This window comes from Oncorhynchus clarkii, chromosome 21 (genome assembly GCF_045791955.1).
Source record: "Oncorhynchus clarkii lewisi isolate Uvic-CL-2024 chromosome 21, UVic_Ocla_1.0, whole genome shotgun sequence".
In the NCBI taxonomy this organism is placed as follows: domain Eukaryota; kingdom Metazoa; phylum Chordata; class Actinopteri; order Salmoniformes; family Salmonidae; genus Oncorhynchus; species Oncorhynchus clarkii.
The window spans coordinates 12,461,871-12,480,481 of record NC_092167.1 but is presented as its reverse complement, the minus strand read 5'-3'; the positions used below and the strand labels follow the sequence as shown (position 1 = coordinate 12,480,481).

The window sequence follows — 18,611 nt, the reverse complement described above, 5'->3', positions numbered from 1 at the left end:
AGGACATTTATTTCCCCCTGACTTGGGATGCTCTCCAAGGTGCTGAAACGCACTTTGACAGACTCCAATACAAAATATGTCCTCACAACCAATTATAGCCTAATAATAAAACACAATTATTTTGAGAATTGATCTGAAAGAACCTTTTAAGCATACATTTATTTGGCAAGTTAATAACACATATTATACAAACACGTGATAGTAAAGAATGGAAAAACAGTCGATCATTTGGATTAATCCGAATTCAGGATATAATCAAACACATTCTCTAACATGCTGGACATACACATTGCATTTCCTTATTGTGTCATATAGGCCTAGCTATTTCTAGCATAATGCAAGGATGTATTTTTGTTATTTGCGATTTAACCAATATAAATAGAATACTCAAGTGCGAATTAGATCGTCTTCAAAGCCTGAGCTAATAGTTCTGGAACGGCACTCTTCCAATGTAATCCCTCTCAGCTGGTTAGAGAAAATGGCATCGGTTAACCTATCAATACTGTAGTGGCGGTGTTGGATTTCTAGAACATACTGAAAAGGGTATGTTAAAATAATACTTCTCCTTGTTGGTGTTAACAAAAATCTAACGAAAAACTCACTCACTTATCGAATAATTCATTTAAAGTTAATACTTGTTTTATGTAACTTCATATTTACAATGAGTGACTCATTTCGATGTGCATTTTCATTGGCTAGTAGTATGTCTGTGTGATTCATTGAGCGAGTGCTCCTCTAATATTGACGACTAAAATGAAAATGTTCTACTTAAAATGACTAGTGTCTGGGATGCAGTAGGTATTTATGAATAATTTATATAAAGATGAAGCAGAATGCATTAGATTTTATAATGGACAAGCACACAGATTATAAATACAAAGAGTATAATGGAAATCTACAAGATTGATGAAATGCATTGAGATTCTATCATTGCGCACGTCAGTATTGAAGGATGTCTCCAAAGTGGTCTCCTTACTCCATCTTCCGCAGGGCATTGCACAAGATCCCAATTTCCCCTAAAATAAAAGCAACATGATAACATTAGGTAGTTAATCTGTGGAAGATTAAGAAACATTAAATTCCAGTAGGAGTTGGGCATTCATACCGATATTGTATTGCATTAAACTGTTTTCAATTTGTAAAAGGCAAGACAAAAATAAATCCTAGTGTGGTCTTCTATAGCTCAGTTGGTAGATGATGGTGCTTGCAATGCCAGAGTACTGGGTTTGATTCCCAGGACCACCCTTATGTAAAATGTATGCCTGCATGACTGTAAGCCGCTTTGAATAAAAGTGTACGCTAAATAGCATATACTCCACACAGTGTATATAAATGACAATTGGTAGAAAATCTAATTTGAATCCATTTCCAATAGTGCTTGATGTTGGTATTTGCATAAGGGGTTATTGAGAAGTTAGTTTTATGAGGACTCCATAGAAATGTCACACACCACTGATGTTGTCAGCCAGGTTTCTCAGCTGCTGGGTGTTATCCAAGACTTCAATGCTTTGGGTGTACGCATTGTAGCGCACTGAGAAAGGCCTGGGGATGGTGTCGGCAAATTTCCTGTATAAAGAGTCATAACATAGGACTTTCAATTGAAAATGTGAATCTATATATTGCGATATAAAGATCCAGAGTTCCAAAGCAAATGCAGTGAATGAATGTGACATAATTAACGTTTAATATTGTGCAGATGTTAAATATTACCTGACTCTCTCTTTGGCGTCATCAAAGCTCTCTGCAACAAAGTAAACGGGTTGGAACTCAGTGATTGGGTACTTCTGGAGGCTGGTCTTTGCAGGGTCAAATGGTTGAATCTTGGGCTTGTCTGTCAAAGAGTACTGTAAAACAATTCAAAACAGTCAAATGTTATTCCAGAGTTTGACTCCAACTCTAATCCCCACTTATGGGAGATGCACCACTGTCATGGGAGATGCACCACTGTCATGAATCAATCTACAATGAGCAGAATCCAGGTTACAAGTCCTCATTTGGTGTTTTGAGGTCACGGACCACTAGCAGTGTGCAATTCCTCAATGACATTCTGTGCGCCTAGGTAGCAGTAAACAGGAAGTGCAGTGTGAATGGCATCCTGCTGTGATATGACTCAGCTAACTGCTCATCCTCTGATGACAATATCTGATGTAACTGGTGACTTAAGATATGAATTCGGTCTCTGCCCCCTACTTCTCCAGTGAACCACTAACCCACTCCTCACCAGTTTCCCCCAGTGACACATTTAGCCTGAGCCCTGGGTGGACCACTAACAAACTGATTGACAGCTGTATCGCATTAGTGGAAACCAAGATTGGTATCAGGGCAGGTCTGACGGTTTTGACTAGTGGAAGTTACTTTTCGTAGCAGGTTAGGAGAACTTACCTGGCAGGTTTGGAGAATTAGGTTAAGATTAGAACTGTCCCGACATATCTAGCTACAACCAGGTCTGCCCTGAGAACAGTCTTCAATTTGACTAATGCGATGCTGCTGACTGACAGCCCACTGGGCTACCTCATAGGGATTTGTTTATATTAGAACTGCAGAAAGGAGGCCTGCGCACGTGGGCATAAAAACAGGCCATGAAAGACACCCTCGCAAAAATAGCCACATGGCTAAATGGCAACCAAATCAAATTTTATTTGTCACATACACATGGTTAGCAGATGTTAATGTGAGTGTAGCGAAATGTTTGTGCTTCTAGTTCCAACAATGCAGTAATAACCAACGAGTAATCTAACCTCACAATTTCACAACAACTACCTTATACACACACAAGTGTAAAGGAATGAAGAATATGTACATAAAAATATGAGTGATGGTACAGAATGGCATAGGCAAGATGCAGTAGATGGTGGTATCGGGTACAGTATATACATATGAGATGAGTAATGTAGGGTATGTAAACATTATATGAAGTGGCAATGTTTAAAGTGGCTAGTGATACATTTTTCATAAATTTTTACATTATTAAAGTGGCTGGAGTTGAGTCAGTGTGTTGGCAGTAGCCACTCACTGTTAGTGGTGGCTGTTTAACAGTCTGATGGCCTTGAGATTGAAGCTGTTTTTCAGTCTCTCGGTCCCTGCTTTGATGCACCTGTACTGACCTCGCCTTCTGGATGATAGCGGGGTGAACAGGCAGTGGCTCGGGTGGTTGTTGATCCTTATGGCCTTCCTGTGACATCGGGTGGTGTAGGTGTCCTGGAGGGCAGGTAGTTTGCCCTCGGTGATGTGTTGTGCAGACCTCACTACCCTTTGGAGAGCCTTACAGTTGTGGGTGGAGCAGTTGCCGTACCAGGCGGTAATATAGCCCGACAGGATGCTCTCGATTGTGCATCTGTAAAGTTTGTGTGCTTTTGGTGACAAGCCAAATTTCTTCAGCCTACTGAGGTTGAAGAGGCGCCTCTGCGCCTTCTTCACCACGCTGTCTGTGTGGGTGGATCAATTCAGTTTGTCCGTGATGTGTACGCCAAGGAACTTAACTTACTACCTTCTCCACTACTGTCCCGTCAATGTGGATAGGGGGGTGCACCCTCTGCTGTTTCCTGAAGTCCACGATCATCTCCTTTGTTTTGTTGACGTTGAGTGTGGGGTTATTTTCCTGACACCACATTCAGAGGGCCCTCACCTCCTCCCTGTAGGCCGTCTCGTCGTTGTTGGTAATCAAGCCTACCACTGTAGTGTCATCTGCTAACTTGATGATTGAGTTGGAGGCGTGCATTGCCACGCAGTTGTGGGTGAACAGGGAGTACAGGAGAGGTCTCAGAACGCACCCTTGTGGGGCCCCAGTGTTGAGGATCAGCGGGGTGGAGATGTTGTTACCTACCTTCACCACCTGGGGGCGGCCCGTCAGGAAGTCCAGTACCCCGTTGCACAGGGCGGGGTCGAGACCCAGGATCTCGAGCTTGATGACGAGTTTGGAGGGTACTGTGGTGTTAAATGCTGAGCTGTAGTCGATGAACTGCATTCTCACAAAGGTATTCCTCTTGTCCAGATGGGTTAGGGCAGTGTGCAGTGTGGTTGCGATTGCGTCGTCTGTTGACCTATTGGGGCGTTAAGCAAATTGGAGTGGGTCTAGGGTGTCAGGTAGGGTGGAGGTGAAATGGTCCTTGACTAGTCTCTCAAAACACTTAATGATGACGGAAGTGAGTGCTAAGGGGGGCGGTAGTCGTTTAGCTCAGTTACCTTGGCTTTCTTGGGAACAGGAACAATGGTGTCCCTCTTGAAGCATGTGGGAACAGCAGACTGGGATAAGGATTGATTGGACATGTCCGTACACACACCAGCCAGCTGGTCTGCGCATGCTCTGAGGACGCTGCTGGGGATGCCGTCTGGGCCTGCAGCCTTGCGAGGGTTAACACGTTTAAATATTTTACTCACGTCGTCTGCAGTGAAGAAGAGTCCGCAGGTTTTGGTAGTGGGCCGTGTCAGTGGCACTGTATTGTCCTCAAAGCGAGTAAAGAAGTTGTTTAGTCTGTCTGGGAGCAAGACATCTGGTCCGCGACTGGGCTGGTTTTTGTTTTGTAATCCGTGATTGACTGTAGACCCTGCCACATATCTCTTGTGTCTGAGCCGTTGAATTGCGACTCTACTTTGTCTCTACTGACGCTTAGCTTGTTTGATTGCCTTGCAGAGGGAATAGCTACACTGTTTGTATTCGGTCATGTTTCCGGTCACCTTGCCCTGATTAAAAGCAATGGTTTGCGCTTTCAGTTTCACGCAAATGCTGCCATCAATCTACTGTTTCTGGTTTGGGAATATTTTAATAGTTGCTGTGGGTACGACATCGCCGATGCACTTGCTAATAAATTTGCTCACAGAATCAGCATATTCGTCAATGTTGTTGTTTGACGCAATGCGGAACATATCCCAGTCCACGTGATCGAAGCAATCTTGAAGCATGGAATCAGATTGGCCGGACCAGCGTTGAACAGACCTCAGTGCGGGAGCTTCCTATTTTAGTTTCTGTCTATAGGCTGGAAGCAACAAAATGGAGTCGTGGTCAGCTTTTCCGAAAGGAGGGTGGGGGAGGGTCTTATATGCGTTGCGGAAGTTAAAATAACAATGATCCAGGGTTTTACCAGCCCTGGTTGCACAATCGATATGCTGATAGAATTTAGGCAGTCTTGTTTTCAGATTAGTCTTGTTCTAATCCCCAGCTACAATGAATGCAGCCTCAGGATATGTGGTTTCCAGTTTACATAGAGTCAAATGAAGTTCGTTCAGGGCCATCGATGTGTCTGCTTGGGGGGGAATATATACGGCTGTGATTATAATCGAAGATAATTCTCTTGGTAGATAATGCGGTCGACATTTGATTGTGAGGAATTCTAAATCAGGTGAACAGAAGGACTTGAGTTCCTGTATGTTGTTATGATCACACCACGTCTCGTTAATCATAAGGCATACCCCCCGCCCTTCTTCTTACCAGAAAGATGCTTGTTTCTGTCAGCGCGATGCATGAAGAAACTAGCTGGCTGTACCGACTCCGATAGCGTGTCTCGAGTGAGCCATGTTTCCGTGAAGCAAAGAACGTTAGTCTCTTATGTCTCTCTGGAATGCTACCCTTTCTTGGATTTCATCTACTTTGTTGTCAAGAGACTGGACATTGGCCAGTAGTATGCTCGGGAGCAGTGCGCGATGTGCCGGTCTCCGGAGCCTGACCAGAAGACTGCTTCGTCTGCCCCTTTTACGGCGTCATTGCTTTGGTTCGCCGGCTGGGATCCGATCCATTGTCCTGGGTGGTGGGCAAAACTGAGGATCTGCTTCGGGAAAGTCGTATTCCTGGTCGTAATGATGGTGAGTTGACGTTGCTCTTATATCCAATAGTTCCTCCCGACTGTATGTAATAAAACCTAAGATTACCTGGGGTCCCAAGGTAAGAAATAACACGTAAAAAAACAAAATACTACATAGTTTCCTAGGAACGCGAAGCGAGGCGGCCATCTCTGTCGGCGCCAGAATTGTTCTGTTGTGAAGATGCCCAACATGTGACCACTATGGCTGCTTCTAGCATCTATTTGTCATTGTAAGTCGCTCTGGAAGGTGTAAATGCAATGTAAATACCTGCAGCTCTCCAAATGATGAGAGAAGGCCAGCTCCATAGGCCTTGATCTCAGAGCCCTGCTTGCAGAGGCCAAACTCCACTGTGAACCAATAGACCTGTGGACAGGCAGACACAAGGGCTCATCACACATTCAATATTGTTTTGCCTTCCTCTGGTATCAGGAGTTGTCTCACAACATCAACTACAGCCGTCCGAGATACTTACAGTAGCAAGCCTCTCAATGTACTCGTCGGGGGCACCCAGGGAAGCCAGACCGATTTCCTGTTCAGAATGGCGTCAAATAAATCATGTTATTGTTCATACAGTTGACGTCGGAAGTTTACATACACCTTAGCCAAATACATTTTAAACTCAGTTACACAATTCCTGACATTTAATCCTAGTAAAAATTCCCTGTCTTAGGTCAGTTAGAATCACCACCTTATTATAAGAATGTGAAATGTCAGAATAATAGTAGTATATTTAGTAGCAATAGTTATTTATTTCAGCTTTTATTTCTTTCATCACATTCCCAGTGTGTCAGAACTTTACATACACTCAATTAGTATTTGGTACCATTGCCTTTAAATTGTTTAACTTGGGTCAAATGTTTCAGGTAGCCTTCCATAAGCTTCCCACAATAAGTTGGTTGAATTTTGGCCCATTTCTACTGACAGAGCTGGTGTAACTGAGTCAGATTTGCAGGCCTACTTGCTTGCACACTCTTTTTCAGTTCTACCCACAAATTGTCTATAGGATTGAGGTCAGGGCTTTGTTATGGCCACTCCAATACCTTGACATTGTTGCCCTTAAGCCATTTTGCCACAACTTTGGAAGTATGCTTGGGGTCATTGTCCATTTGGAAGACCCATTTGCGACCAAGCTTTAACTTCCTGACTGATGTCTTGAGATGTTGCTTCAATATATCCACATAATTATCCTTCCTCATGATGCCATCTATTTTGTGAAGTGCACCAGTCCCTCCTGCAGCAAAGCACCCCCACAACATGATGCTGCCACCCCCGTGCTTCATGGTTGGGATGGTGTTCTTCGACTTGCAAGCCTCCCCCTTTTTCCTTCAAACATAGCAATGGTCATTATGGCCAAACAGTTCTATTTTTGTTTCATCAGACCAGATGACATTTCTCCAAAAAGTTGCAGTTGCAAACCATAGTCTGGCTTTTTTTATGGCGGTTTTGGAGCGGTGGCTTCTTCCTTGCTGAGCAGCCTTTCAGGTTATGTCAATATAGGACTCGTTTTACTGTGGATAAAGATGCTTTTGCACCTGTTTCCTCCAGCATCTTCACAAGGTCCTTTGCTGTTGTTCTGGGATTGATTTGCACTTTTCGCACTAAAGTACGTTCATCTCTAGGAGACATAATGCGTCTCCTTCCTGAGCGGTGTGACGGCTGCGTGGTCCCATGGTGTTTATACTTGCGTACTATTGTTTGTACAGATGAACGTGGTACCTTCAGGCGTTTGGAAATTGCTCCCAAGGATGAACCAGAATTGTGGAGGTCCACCATTTCTTTTCTGAGGTCTTGGCTGATTTCTTTTGATTTTCCCATGATGTCAAGCAAAGAGGCACTGAGTTTGAAGGTAGGCCTTGAAATACATCCACAGGTACACCTCCAATTGACTCAAATGATGTCAATTAGCCTACCAGAAGCTTCTAAAGCCATGACATCATTTTCTGGAATTTTCCAAGCTATTTATTTAAAGGCACAGTCATTTTAGTGTATGTAAACTTCTGACCCACTGGAATTGTGATACAGTGAAATAATCTGTCTGTAAACAATTGTTGGAAAAACTACTTGTGTCATGCACAAAGTAGATGTCCTAACAGACTTGCAAAAACTATAGTTTGTTTACAAGAAATTTGTGGAGTGGTTGAAAAACGAGTTTTAATGACTCCAACCTAAGTGTATGTAAACTTCTGACTTCAACTGACACATGCAGTACAGTTGCATGGCATTCTCCTCAATCCTCTTCAACATTATGACTAGCATGACTGTGTTTGAAGCTGATCTTTAAAGTGGTGCCCTTTTTCACGCCAACGATAAGTTCTCTGAAGTTATGATACCAGCAGGGGTTAAAGAAAGTTAATGTCCTCTTGTGTTCTTTACCTGTGAGAATTGGGCAAAGGTGGGGTCAGCAAACAGAGGAACATGGCCCAGGAGTTCATGGCAGATATCACTGTGGAGAGATGTAAGTCAATGACTGTAGAACATATTCAACTGGTCCCAAGGTGGGGTGTGATACCTATATAAAGGCACAGACACAACAGTGGCGTTTGCCGGCCGAAAATACTTAACAGGGTGCCGTAATTTGCAAACCGAGTACCAACCGATTCTATATGTGTGGAAACGGGCGAAAATGATGAAAATCAGACGGTCCATAAAACATACCATGGCAATGTTATGTTTTTGATGTTTTTCCCCCTTAAAATGATGAGGGTGACACTTACGGCTCAGGTGTGTACATGGGCTTGGATTGGTGCCGGATGTACTGTGTAGAGTGGAAGACTCGGAAGGCCAGACCAGCCAGGAAATCCCGAGAGGAGAGCAGGCCAGCCACTGGGCGCAGCCGAAAACCTGTGCACGCTAAAACAGAGAGGAGGGGAGGGTACCATGTCAGTGTATGTGGGACGCTGATAGAAGCAGAGGAAGTGGGGCACTTGGGCACGATCGGTTGTCTTTACACTGCAGGTAGCGTGAGATGTCCTCCAGCTGGGGGATGTTGTCCTGCCTATAGCCGCAGTACTGCTCCAGCAGGGGGAACACACGGTTGTGCTCGCGGCAGGCGTGCGTGGGGTACAGAGTCTTCAGCTCATTGAACACTGTGCTCCATGTGGCCTTCTCCTCTGCTGTGTACTCCACCTTGGGAATGACCTGGCCACTGAAACAGAGCGACACACTGTTGTTAAAACACACTTGTGTGTAATATGTTATTCTATACACAGACACACAGTCCCTATTTGGTGAGGGAGGATGGATGGGGGGGATCAGTGAGTGGATTCACTTCATTATTCTACCAAGGTCCCACTGCTATGTAAATGTGAGCTTCCTGTGAGGGCGTTTTCATTGGGGCTGGCGCTCTTTGTAGTTCCTAGGAATAATGAAGTCTCAATTATGCGAACAAAGCTAGAGGCTTCAAATCCACCACTCCCCCCTTCTGTAAGTTGTCCCTTTTTGTTTGTGGTCATTTTCAATAAAAGGCCAAGCGGGGACTGAAATGAGGCTGGAGGAGAGGGACATAGATCACTTCTAGTAGGTTCTAGAAGCTAGAACCCAAGAAAAAAAGTTCTAGAGCCCAAGAGAAAAAGTATTCTAGTCTGGATGGATGGATAGTTACTGTCTGTAGCTGTAGGCAATGTCGGCAAACTCCTTCCTCCTGGTTCTGTACACTGGGTCTGTGAAGCCCTGGAGTGAAAGACAGAAGTAATCAATGTTAGATCTCATTTATGATCACTGCCTGGCCCTGTATATAGTGTGTAAATCCTCAGCTAGGACTACTTGGACTTCTTTGACAGCATCATACTCTCCCACTCTGCTGAGAGCCCTGGCTGGAAACACATATTCAAATGAGGCCTTTGTAGAATGTATGCTGCTCATGAGGAATACATTTCACTTTAAAGGCGGTGGCAAAAGGGAGCAATTATCTATAATTATAGGGGCTCAATTAAAGCAATGACATCAATTTGGGGCCCTAGAGAGTTTCCATTAGAATAGATAGCAGAGTGGGGACTCATCACGATTTGAGTCTTTCATAAAACACACGTGTGGGTGCACATGCACACACACATGTACATACGTATGTACACGCACACACACAAATCAAATGAAATAGTAATTGTCACACGCTTCGTATAACAAGTGTGACCTAACAGTGAAATGTTAACTTACGGGCCCTTCCCAACAATGCAGATACACATACAATACAAAGCAGACACCCAGTACACAGTGTGTAGGATGTAAACAGACAGTAATAAATGGTTGATCCTTACAGGGTGATCAGAATCCAGCTCAGATCCGTAGCTCAGAATCTGGTTGGCAAAGCGATCCAAGTCCTGGATGTCATTGGGGAACCATGGAACTGTGGGACGGGGGCATCTCCTCATTATCCAGTTCAGGTGAATATGACAAATAGATATATACATGGCCAAAACAGACCAGAGTAAAACCAGTCGAAACAGTGGTGCATAACTTCTTGAGATGTAGACAACTACAATTTAGTCATATTTACAATTGTCTGTAGTATATATGCCTTGTGTTCAATGTCCAGTTCCAAAATGTAAATGGATTGAAACAAGTGAAGCCCAAATGAATATTGATGTGGATGGCTTTGTGGGGGATTTGCCTGCAGGGTGCTTTGTATTGGGATAGAACACTATCCAGTAACCATGTTGACAGTGAACAGAGCACCAGAGGAGGTCACCCATTGGCTCATTTATGACAGTTAGAAGTACTGGACGTCGACCATTAATCTAAATCGAGGCCGTGTGGTCCAGCCTGAGGCTAGGAGAACAATGGGACTCCACCAAACTCCTCTCAAAACCGCCTGTCTCCGTCTCAGACCATAAATATCTCTAATATCCACCAATCACACATTAACCTGTCGCCCTGTCCAGTAGACGATAGGGCTAGGCAGAGGGGGCTTGGTGGTGGCCCTGTCTATCTGTCCGGGATGAGCGATGACCCTGTCCTCTGGGTCTGTGATAGAGGCAGTCTGTTCTGTGACAGTCGGTGACACTGGGCTCCTCTGTTTGCAGCCAGGCCAGTTGGTGCCCAGTAACTAAACTAATGTCATTGTGGAAACAACTAATAAAGGAGGCTGGATGTGAGGGACAGGCCATCCGTCTCCGCGGCGACGCTCATCACCTCATTAGACAGTCTGGCTGGTGGCCTGCTAAAGCGCCACCCAAAGTTCAGATCATGTGACACACACACACACACAGGCTTTGTCTACTTCCCCCTTCTCCCTCCTAGACACAAATATATCATCATATAATTATTGTTAAGTACACTTAAAATAATGATTTAATAGTCATGATTTTAATCAGTCAAGGTTTTTAAAACTTTCAGTCATGGTTTCTAATATGTCATATGCATATCTAGATTGATAATATCTTTCTATATACATACACTCATACACACCAGGATTAGGATGAATTCCATTTCAACTCTAGTCAATTCAAAAAGTAATTATGTATTCCAAATATTCCTAATGAAAAAGCGTTGCCGAGAGTTGGAATTAACCCCAATCCTGATACACACACCTGTGTCCTTCTGTTTGTTGCGTGAGAGCTCGTGCACGTGGCCACTGATCTCGGTGCGCAGGCCGTCGATGACCTCGTCCAGGGACTTGGAGTAGCTGGTGTCCACGCTGATGAAGAACTCAAACTCCTGGTTGTTCAGTCGCGACGGGCGAGACTCGATGTGCATCAGGTTGATGCCCTTCTCCTGTTGAGTCAGAGACAGAGGAGAAGCCATGTAGCTCTGTAAATTCTGTGTGACAGCTGGGTGGTTCATTCCTGCTATTAGATCTTGTAAATCACTTTATTTCTTTGGTTATTTTGTTTTGTATATTTACTTTAAAAGCATTATTGTATTATTGACAATAAAAGTTAGGTTACATCTTTGAAAAACGAGTTTAAAAACCTGTGATTCAACTCATGACGATCCAGCACTGGAAATACTGTGTGTGGACTCAGCATACCGCTAGAGGGCGCCAAGTGCACATCCAAACAGTGGTCATTTGACAGGCTTTGTGGAGTCGACCATGCCCTTAGGACAGAACAGTACACCACTAAACAATCACCCAGATAATTAACTGTGGGCTGGATGTTATAGAACCGACTAGAGCCAGGACGTGAGCTGTGGTAGCATTTGAAAGGGCTTGCACAACAACAATATGAATCTGCTGTTGTTTCAACATCCAACAGCATTTAGTTACAAAACAACGCTCCAAAATATGCCCCCCGCCCAGTTAATGTGGACCCAGGGCCTCTATGGGTCGTTTGGGTAGATTTGTGTACTTCCTAGGGATGTCGCTATGCTCCTGGTGACTTTTGAAGTGGAATGAATGTCTACTACAAGGCCTCGTGTGAGTGACATTAATCCTTCCCGTGCCCTGGATGGGCTAAGGCCTTGGTCCGGTCATGACAAGCTTACTGATGCTAGGAATTAACTCCTCACATGTCATCCAACCCACATCACATGGGCTGGCGTTTCAGAGGGATAAACAGGGAGTTAGTGAGATGCAGCTGGGGACTGGAACTGCATAGGAGGACTTCTTGACTCCAAATGAATACTGTAAATGTACGTAAGTGTACATGGGTATGAATGATGCTGATTATGCAGCTGGTAATATGGATATATGTATTCGGTCCTTCCTACTTGAGCTGTCATTTTCAGGTTCTCACATTCAAATGATGATGGTTTCTACTTGGATGCCTTCCATGTTTCACTCCACATACATAAAGCCATATGGGAACATTGTATTCCTAAACCATGCATATGATCCTGTCTTCCCACTGATGACTGAGAGGTGCTCTACAGGGGGGGGTGCCAACTGATGTTGATGGTTTTCAGGGTAACGTGGCCTGTTTTTATAGAAAAGGAGGGTGTGGATGCTGGAAAGTGATTGGACTAAAACTTGGTCTGATGGTGGGGAGGTTTTGGGTTTTACAGGGAGATGGGGGCGGAGTAGGGGGTGGATCTGGGGAATGAGAGCTCATAGGTGCAGAGGAGCTTCTCATGTTTACATTGGAAGATACTTATTTATCTCACACATCTCCACAAACACGCATTAAGAATTTTTATTTTAATCTGTAGGGGAGAGTGGGGTAAGTTGAGCTGTTATTTACATTCAGCATCACAACATCAAGGGAAATATAGTATTCTTTCTAACAAAGATATCTACATATATTTCAGGATGGTGTGTGTCCCTGGAAATAATCAGAATTCATAACAGTTCTGAAAACGGCTTGCCCCCCCTCAAAAAAGTGGTCTCTTGGCATAACTTACCCTGGGCAGGTTGAAAATAGGGACAGGGTGAGTGGGTGATGGGAATGGAAGGTCAAAGTTTAATTCATGGAATGGGGATGTGGTATATTGTATATTTAAATGTATGCCTACTTTCAGATATAGATCTCTCTGTACAAAATCACTAACCCTTCCATTTCTTGACTAGTTGTTTGGGACAGGGATGTTGTTTCCATGTACCAATTCGTAGGCAAGTTCTTTTGAGGCGATTAGGCCCATGAAACTGTTCTGCGAAATTCTTGATATGTTTATCAAGCTCAGCCTCCATGTCAATCAGATAAGACCTCGTGTGCCTCTGCTACTCTCTCATAGCCTCTCTTTCACAAGGAACATGTTTGTTTTCTTTTTTTGTCAATGTACCTCTTCAGTGTCATTCAGTCTATTTTTTTCCCATCCATTGCTGCTGATCGAATGGACTTCTTCCCCTCTCTCACTCCGTTGGCTGCTCTCTCAAGAACCTCAAGGGGGCTAGACCCCTGATTGTTTTGCAGTTGTATACACGGGACATGAGGATGTCTGCTCTGTAACAATACAAATGCAATATCTTGAGTTCATATGCATGACCTATTGCGGGCATATTATGCATACAACTGACCAACTTGAATCATTTGTATGGAGAATGGTAACCATTGGCTCTACTTATCCTACGTCCATTTTCTCAACTTACTCCAAGGCAAACATTTTGTCTATATTAGCCAACATAGCTACAAGGATGAACTTTCAAGCTAGGTTTAGAACCTCGTGTGAAGTTTATAGAGACCCCAACTGATGTATAAAACCATCTACTTTGGTTTCGATTCAAGCATCATGAAACGTATAGCACACTAAATTAATTTATTTTCAGTTTTTTGGACCTAACTTGCCACTTTTTCCATGTGGTTTCTTCCTTCACAAGACTCCATGAAATGATGACCTCTTCCTAAATATTTGGTCAGATGATTAATTGTGTGTATGGTTTCTTAGAAACAAGGGGTGGCTCAACTAACCCTTTGACACAACTTACCCCGCTCTCCCTTACAAGTGAGGCACAAGACAATCCAATTCTGTTTTGACCACTAGGACATTAAACTTTGATAGCACTTCATCGTCGAAGGTGAAACAATGGATGTGCTGCTGAACAGTCCTGACTGCGTGCTACGAAGTACACAGTCGTTTAAGTCAACACAAAATAAAAAAAACAATGCACCTTGGTACAGGGTCAACTGTTGCTGGTGGCAACAACACAACATGGTTAAATGAATTTAGTAGCCATAACTGGTGACCATTTTGGGGTCGGATGGGTGTCTTCCAGTCTGTTTGACTGCTTCAAAAACAGAAACCTCAGCCTGCATTGTGGATCAAAGAGTGGCCTGGAACGATTGTGTCCACAGCTGCTCCCGTAGATATCTAAGATAAAGATGTCATCACACTAACAGTTACCATAGAGCCGTAAATCTACACTGTCAGGCTTACATCCCCTCAACTCTAAATTCAGTAACCTACATTAACAACATTGGCTACTAATACATTGGGCAACCAGCACATTGGACAAAGACGTCAGATCAACAACCACATTTTGGTTAATATTTGATTGAGTCAACAAACTCAAAATATTTCAAATAGACCAAACCTTGAACCCTGGTTGAAAGGTCTTGGGTTAAAGTGACACAGCAATGTTCAACATGTATGTGTTAAGACAGCTACAGCATCATCCATGATGGTGCAATGGTATCCTTTTGATTCCGAAATAACAAGGAAACAATGTTGACAAACACTTTTTGCCCAGAGGTAGAGGGAACCTACTGCACCAACCTAAAGCCTGGGACTTGAATGATACATTATGTACCTCCAACTCCTTCACACCCTGCTGGAAACTCTCCACTAACATTTGGCTAGTTAAATGTTCATGTAAATTCTGCCCCAGGGAAATGTCCAGTATTCATACTTCATAGGGGTGCAGTAGTTACCGTACAGTGCATTTACTGGTAGCATCTAATGGTGGAGCAGGAGCCTGCATAGAGATTTAACCAACTTGTCTATATGTATGAGAGAGCCTGTTTCAATCGGACACAGAGCTGTACACATTAAAATACAGCAGGCTCTAGGGTAGGATATACTCCTACTGGGGGGAACTATGTACTGTATTCAGCCAGACACGGGTTCTTTACCGAGGCAGGTACCCGGATGCAGGAGGATGGTCAGTAACCTCGAACATCTGGAGCTAACTGGAAACATGCTGTCTTATGAAGCGTGTTTGGTTGCGTACCTTGTAAATTCTTACATGGCTGGAGAGAAGGGAAACGAGGGAAGGTCTGGAAAACTCAGTGTGAAGCCCTGGCTGTCTCTTTAAATTGGTCCCCTGGACTGACAAATGGCAGCTAGTAAACCTCTGTCTGATCTTTTAGTCTCTCTGATTTTTATGGGCATGATCGTTACCTCCCTAAAGTTGCTAGTGATAAATGGTCCCGTGGAGCTCATTGGTAGAGCATGGCGCTTGCAACATCAGGGTTGTGGGTTGGATTCCCACAGGAAACCAATATGAAAGCATGTATGAAAATGTATTCCCTCGCTACTGTAAAAGGCTCTGGATTAGAGTGTCTGCTGAATGACTCCAATGTAAAAAAAATAACTGTCCTCCTGAAGGAGTGACGAAGCCGTTTTCCTGGTCCAGGACACAGCTGTGAAGTTGACTCTCTGAAGATACTGTGGATTAGTCTTTTTCCATCTGTTTTATTCATATTTGGTACGCATGGTATGACATGGATAAAAACACCTGATCGTTTGCTTATAGCCTGTTGTTGTGCTTGTACTGAACAACAGCCTCATACTCACCTCTCTTTCTCACCTACAGAAACTATTTCAACATCTAGCTTTTAAAGTTAAATACAGATTAAATAAATAATAATAAAGCTATTTCAGGTTTTACAGCTATTTTAGCTTTTACAGCTTTTTCAGCTTTTACTGCTTTTTCAGCTTTTACAGCTTTTTCAGCTTTTACAGCTTTTACAGCTATTTCAGCTTTTACAGCTATTTCAGCTTTTACAGCTATTTAAGCTTTTACAGCTTTTTCAGCTTTTGCAGCTTTTACAGCTTTTGCAGCTTTTACAGCTATTTCAGCTAGCTATTTCAGCTATTACAGCTTTTACAGCTATTTCAACTTTTTCAGCTTTTACAGCTATTTCAGCTTTTACAGCTATTTAAGCTTTTACAGCCTTTTCAGCTTTTACAGCTTTTACAGCTATTTCAGCTATTTCAGCTTTTTGCAGCTTTTACAGCTATTTCAGCTATTTCAGCTTTTTACAGCTTTTGCAGCTTTTACAGCTATTACTGCTTTCACAGCTTTTTCAGCTACTACTGCTTTCAGCTTTTAATTTCTTTTTTTTAGCTTTCCAGGTTTTTTACTTCTTATTTGTCCTTGACCCATGACTCATTGGACCCATGACTCATTGGACAAACACATCAGAGCATTTCAGAATAAAGATTGAACACTACTTTGCATGTGTGTGACTACAGTACATTACTGCACATGTAAGATTGTTTGTTTATACTGTGTACATTCATGTTCACGGTTATGTTGAGTGATTTACCTCAAACAGCCTGAGGGCTTTGGCCAGCGCCCCAACCTCCTCCTTCAGGGAGAAGAAGCAGGACAGCACCCCCGCCTTGGCACTGGTCTCTTCCTCCAGGTACATGGAGCCTTTCCTCTGCAACCAGACAAGACTCACAGCAATTTGACTTATGACCCCCGGGGCTGGACCTTACCACTGCACACATTACAGGGGGCAACCTTCTGTAGCGTGGTGACCCTTGGCATTACCTCAACTACACGGCTATTTCTCTTCCTTTATGCCCTCTCACTCTTTCGCTCTCTGATTAGCCGAACCGCAAACACGTCGCCCACTCCCTAATGACTGAGCCTCCACAATCTGACCCACAAACCTGATTGGAATCCAGGTAGATCAAACAGTTGAACAAATATGCATTATATCATTAGGATTGTGTTAATTTAATCCATGAATGAAAGTATCACTCACAATGAAAAATCATGTTTGGTGTTTGTGTGTGGGCTGTGGTTATAGAACCCAGGTTATTTTGCGTATTCTAAAAGACTTACCTCTTAAAGCGCAAAGCTTTCACACCTTTCCCCTCTGACCTTTTGTAGTAATGACCCCTGACACCATCTCATCCAAATCGACTATTTATCTCTACTCAGCACAAATACCTCGACGTCCACAATTCCTTGAACTTCGCTGTTTATTGGGATTCTATCCATTTAGAATCTCCACAGTCCGTTATTGTGATGAATTAACAAACAATAAACATTTTATCATTACCTCTCAAGCAAAAGCTGATGTTAAACTGTGCACCCCTTTTCTAGATCAGATTAAAAACATCTATACATATTTTATCACACACATTCCTGCATGGATTCATAGTCACTGACCTTTTAACATGATTCACAATGACTATGAGATGTTTACAATAGTCTAGTCTGTGTTGCCATTCCGCCGACTAGAAAATTCCATCCACAGTGAACAACATACAGTAGCTGGACAATGAACAACATAGCTGCCATTCTAATAGCCGTTTCACCAAATGACACTGTGACTTCATACAATAGCACGTTTTAAAGGGGGTTTGTCCAATGCCAAATATACCTGTTCCCTTCCCTATCTCGTGACATGGAATTTACTGCACAATAATAATGATATGGCTATATTAAATGAATAGAATCATAAAACCCTCAGTTATCATCATTCTAGTATTATAAGTCAATAAGTTTATAAATGTATATTACTCATTCAACATTATAACATATTGTCATCACCATTATATTATTAGTGAAAAACAAGTTCATAAATGTATGTTGTTAAACATTTAATATGATTGTTTACACTAGATTTTATGTTTAATATTGCTTACCTCTTTGCCATTGTCCGGTGTGGGATAGTCCCCGTTAATATTTTTGTATGCCGCGTCCATCCTCCAGTCTTCTCGTTGCGCAGGTATGTAACTACCGATGCTGAATGTGTGTGCTTTGGTCGAATTTGTTTGAGCAGCTCAAGTTCAACTTCAGCCATTCATCTTGTCCCACCTGACACCACACCCCCTTATGGTTTGTATCCCTGTCACGCGAATGAGTATAGCCCTATGGAGCTATGACGTTATGAAACTGCTATATTGGCACATTTTGTTCTTTGCTATATTGGCACACCTGGTTCTTATTGTCTAGCGCTGGGGTAGAGGTGGCTGAGTAAATGTTCAGAGAATCAACGTTTCGTAACCATAACCAAGCCTCCACCCACAGGACTTCCCTGCGATGTAACAGATGAATATGACTTAGGTATATTGATGAAGAGGATAGTCAATGCATTCCTATACTGTGACGCATGCTCATAATTGGACATTAGACCACCATAATGACCCTAAAATCAATAAAGTTGTGTAGCTGCTACTCATATAAGGCTACGTTATGACAGTAAACGACGCAACTTGTATCGATCAAAAGTTTGTTGTAGTTTTTTTTAGGTATTTTGTGTTAT

At 43.0% G+C, this 18,611-nt stretch overlaps 1 protein-coding gene across 1 annotated transcript; it reads right to left on the bottom strand.

The window, feature by feature from the left end:
- Nucleotides 1-140: 140 nt before the first annotated feature.
- LOC139378550 (phenylalanine-4-hydroxylase-like) lies at nt 141-18,405 on the bottom strand. Its single transcript, XM_071120823.1, has 13 exons — nt 17,992-18,405; nt 16,656-16,772; nt 11,322-11,505; nt 10,050-10,138; nt 9,398-9,465; nt 8,745-8,941; nt 8,511-8,646; nt 8,170-8,239; nt 6,269-6,325; nt 6,064-6,159; nt 1,711-1,844; nt 1,451-1,566; nt 141-1,016 (listed from the first exon to the last, which is right to left on the bottom strand). The coding sequence occupies exons 1-13, from the start codon at nt 18,049-18,051 to the stop codon at nt 973-975; spliced, it is 1,368 nt and encodes a 455-aa protein (XP_070976924.1). The 5' UTR covers nt 18,052-18,405; the 3' UTR covers nt 141-972.
- Nucleotides 18,406-18,611: the final 206 nt, after the last annotated feature.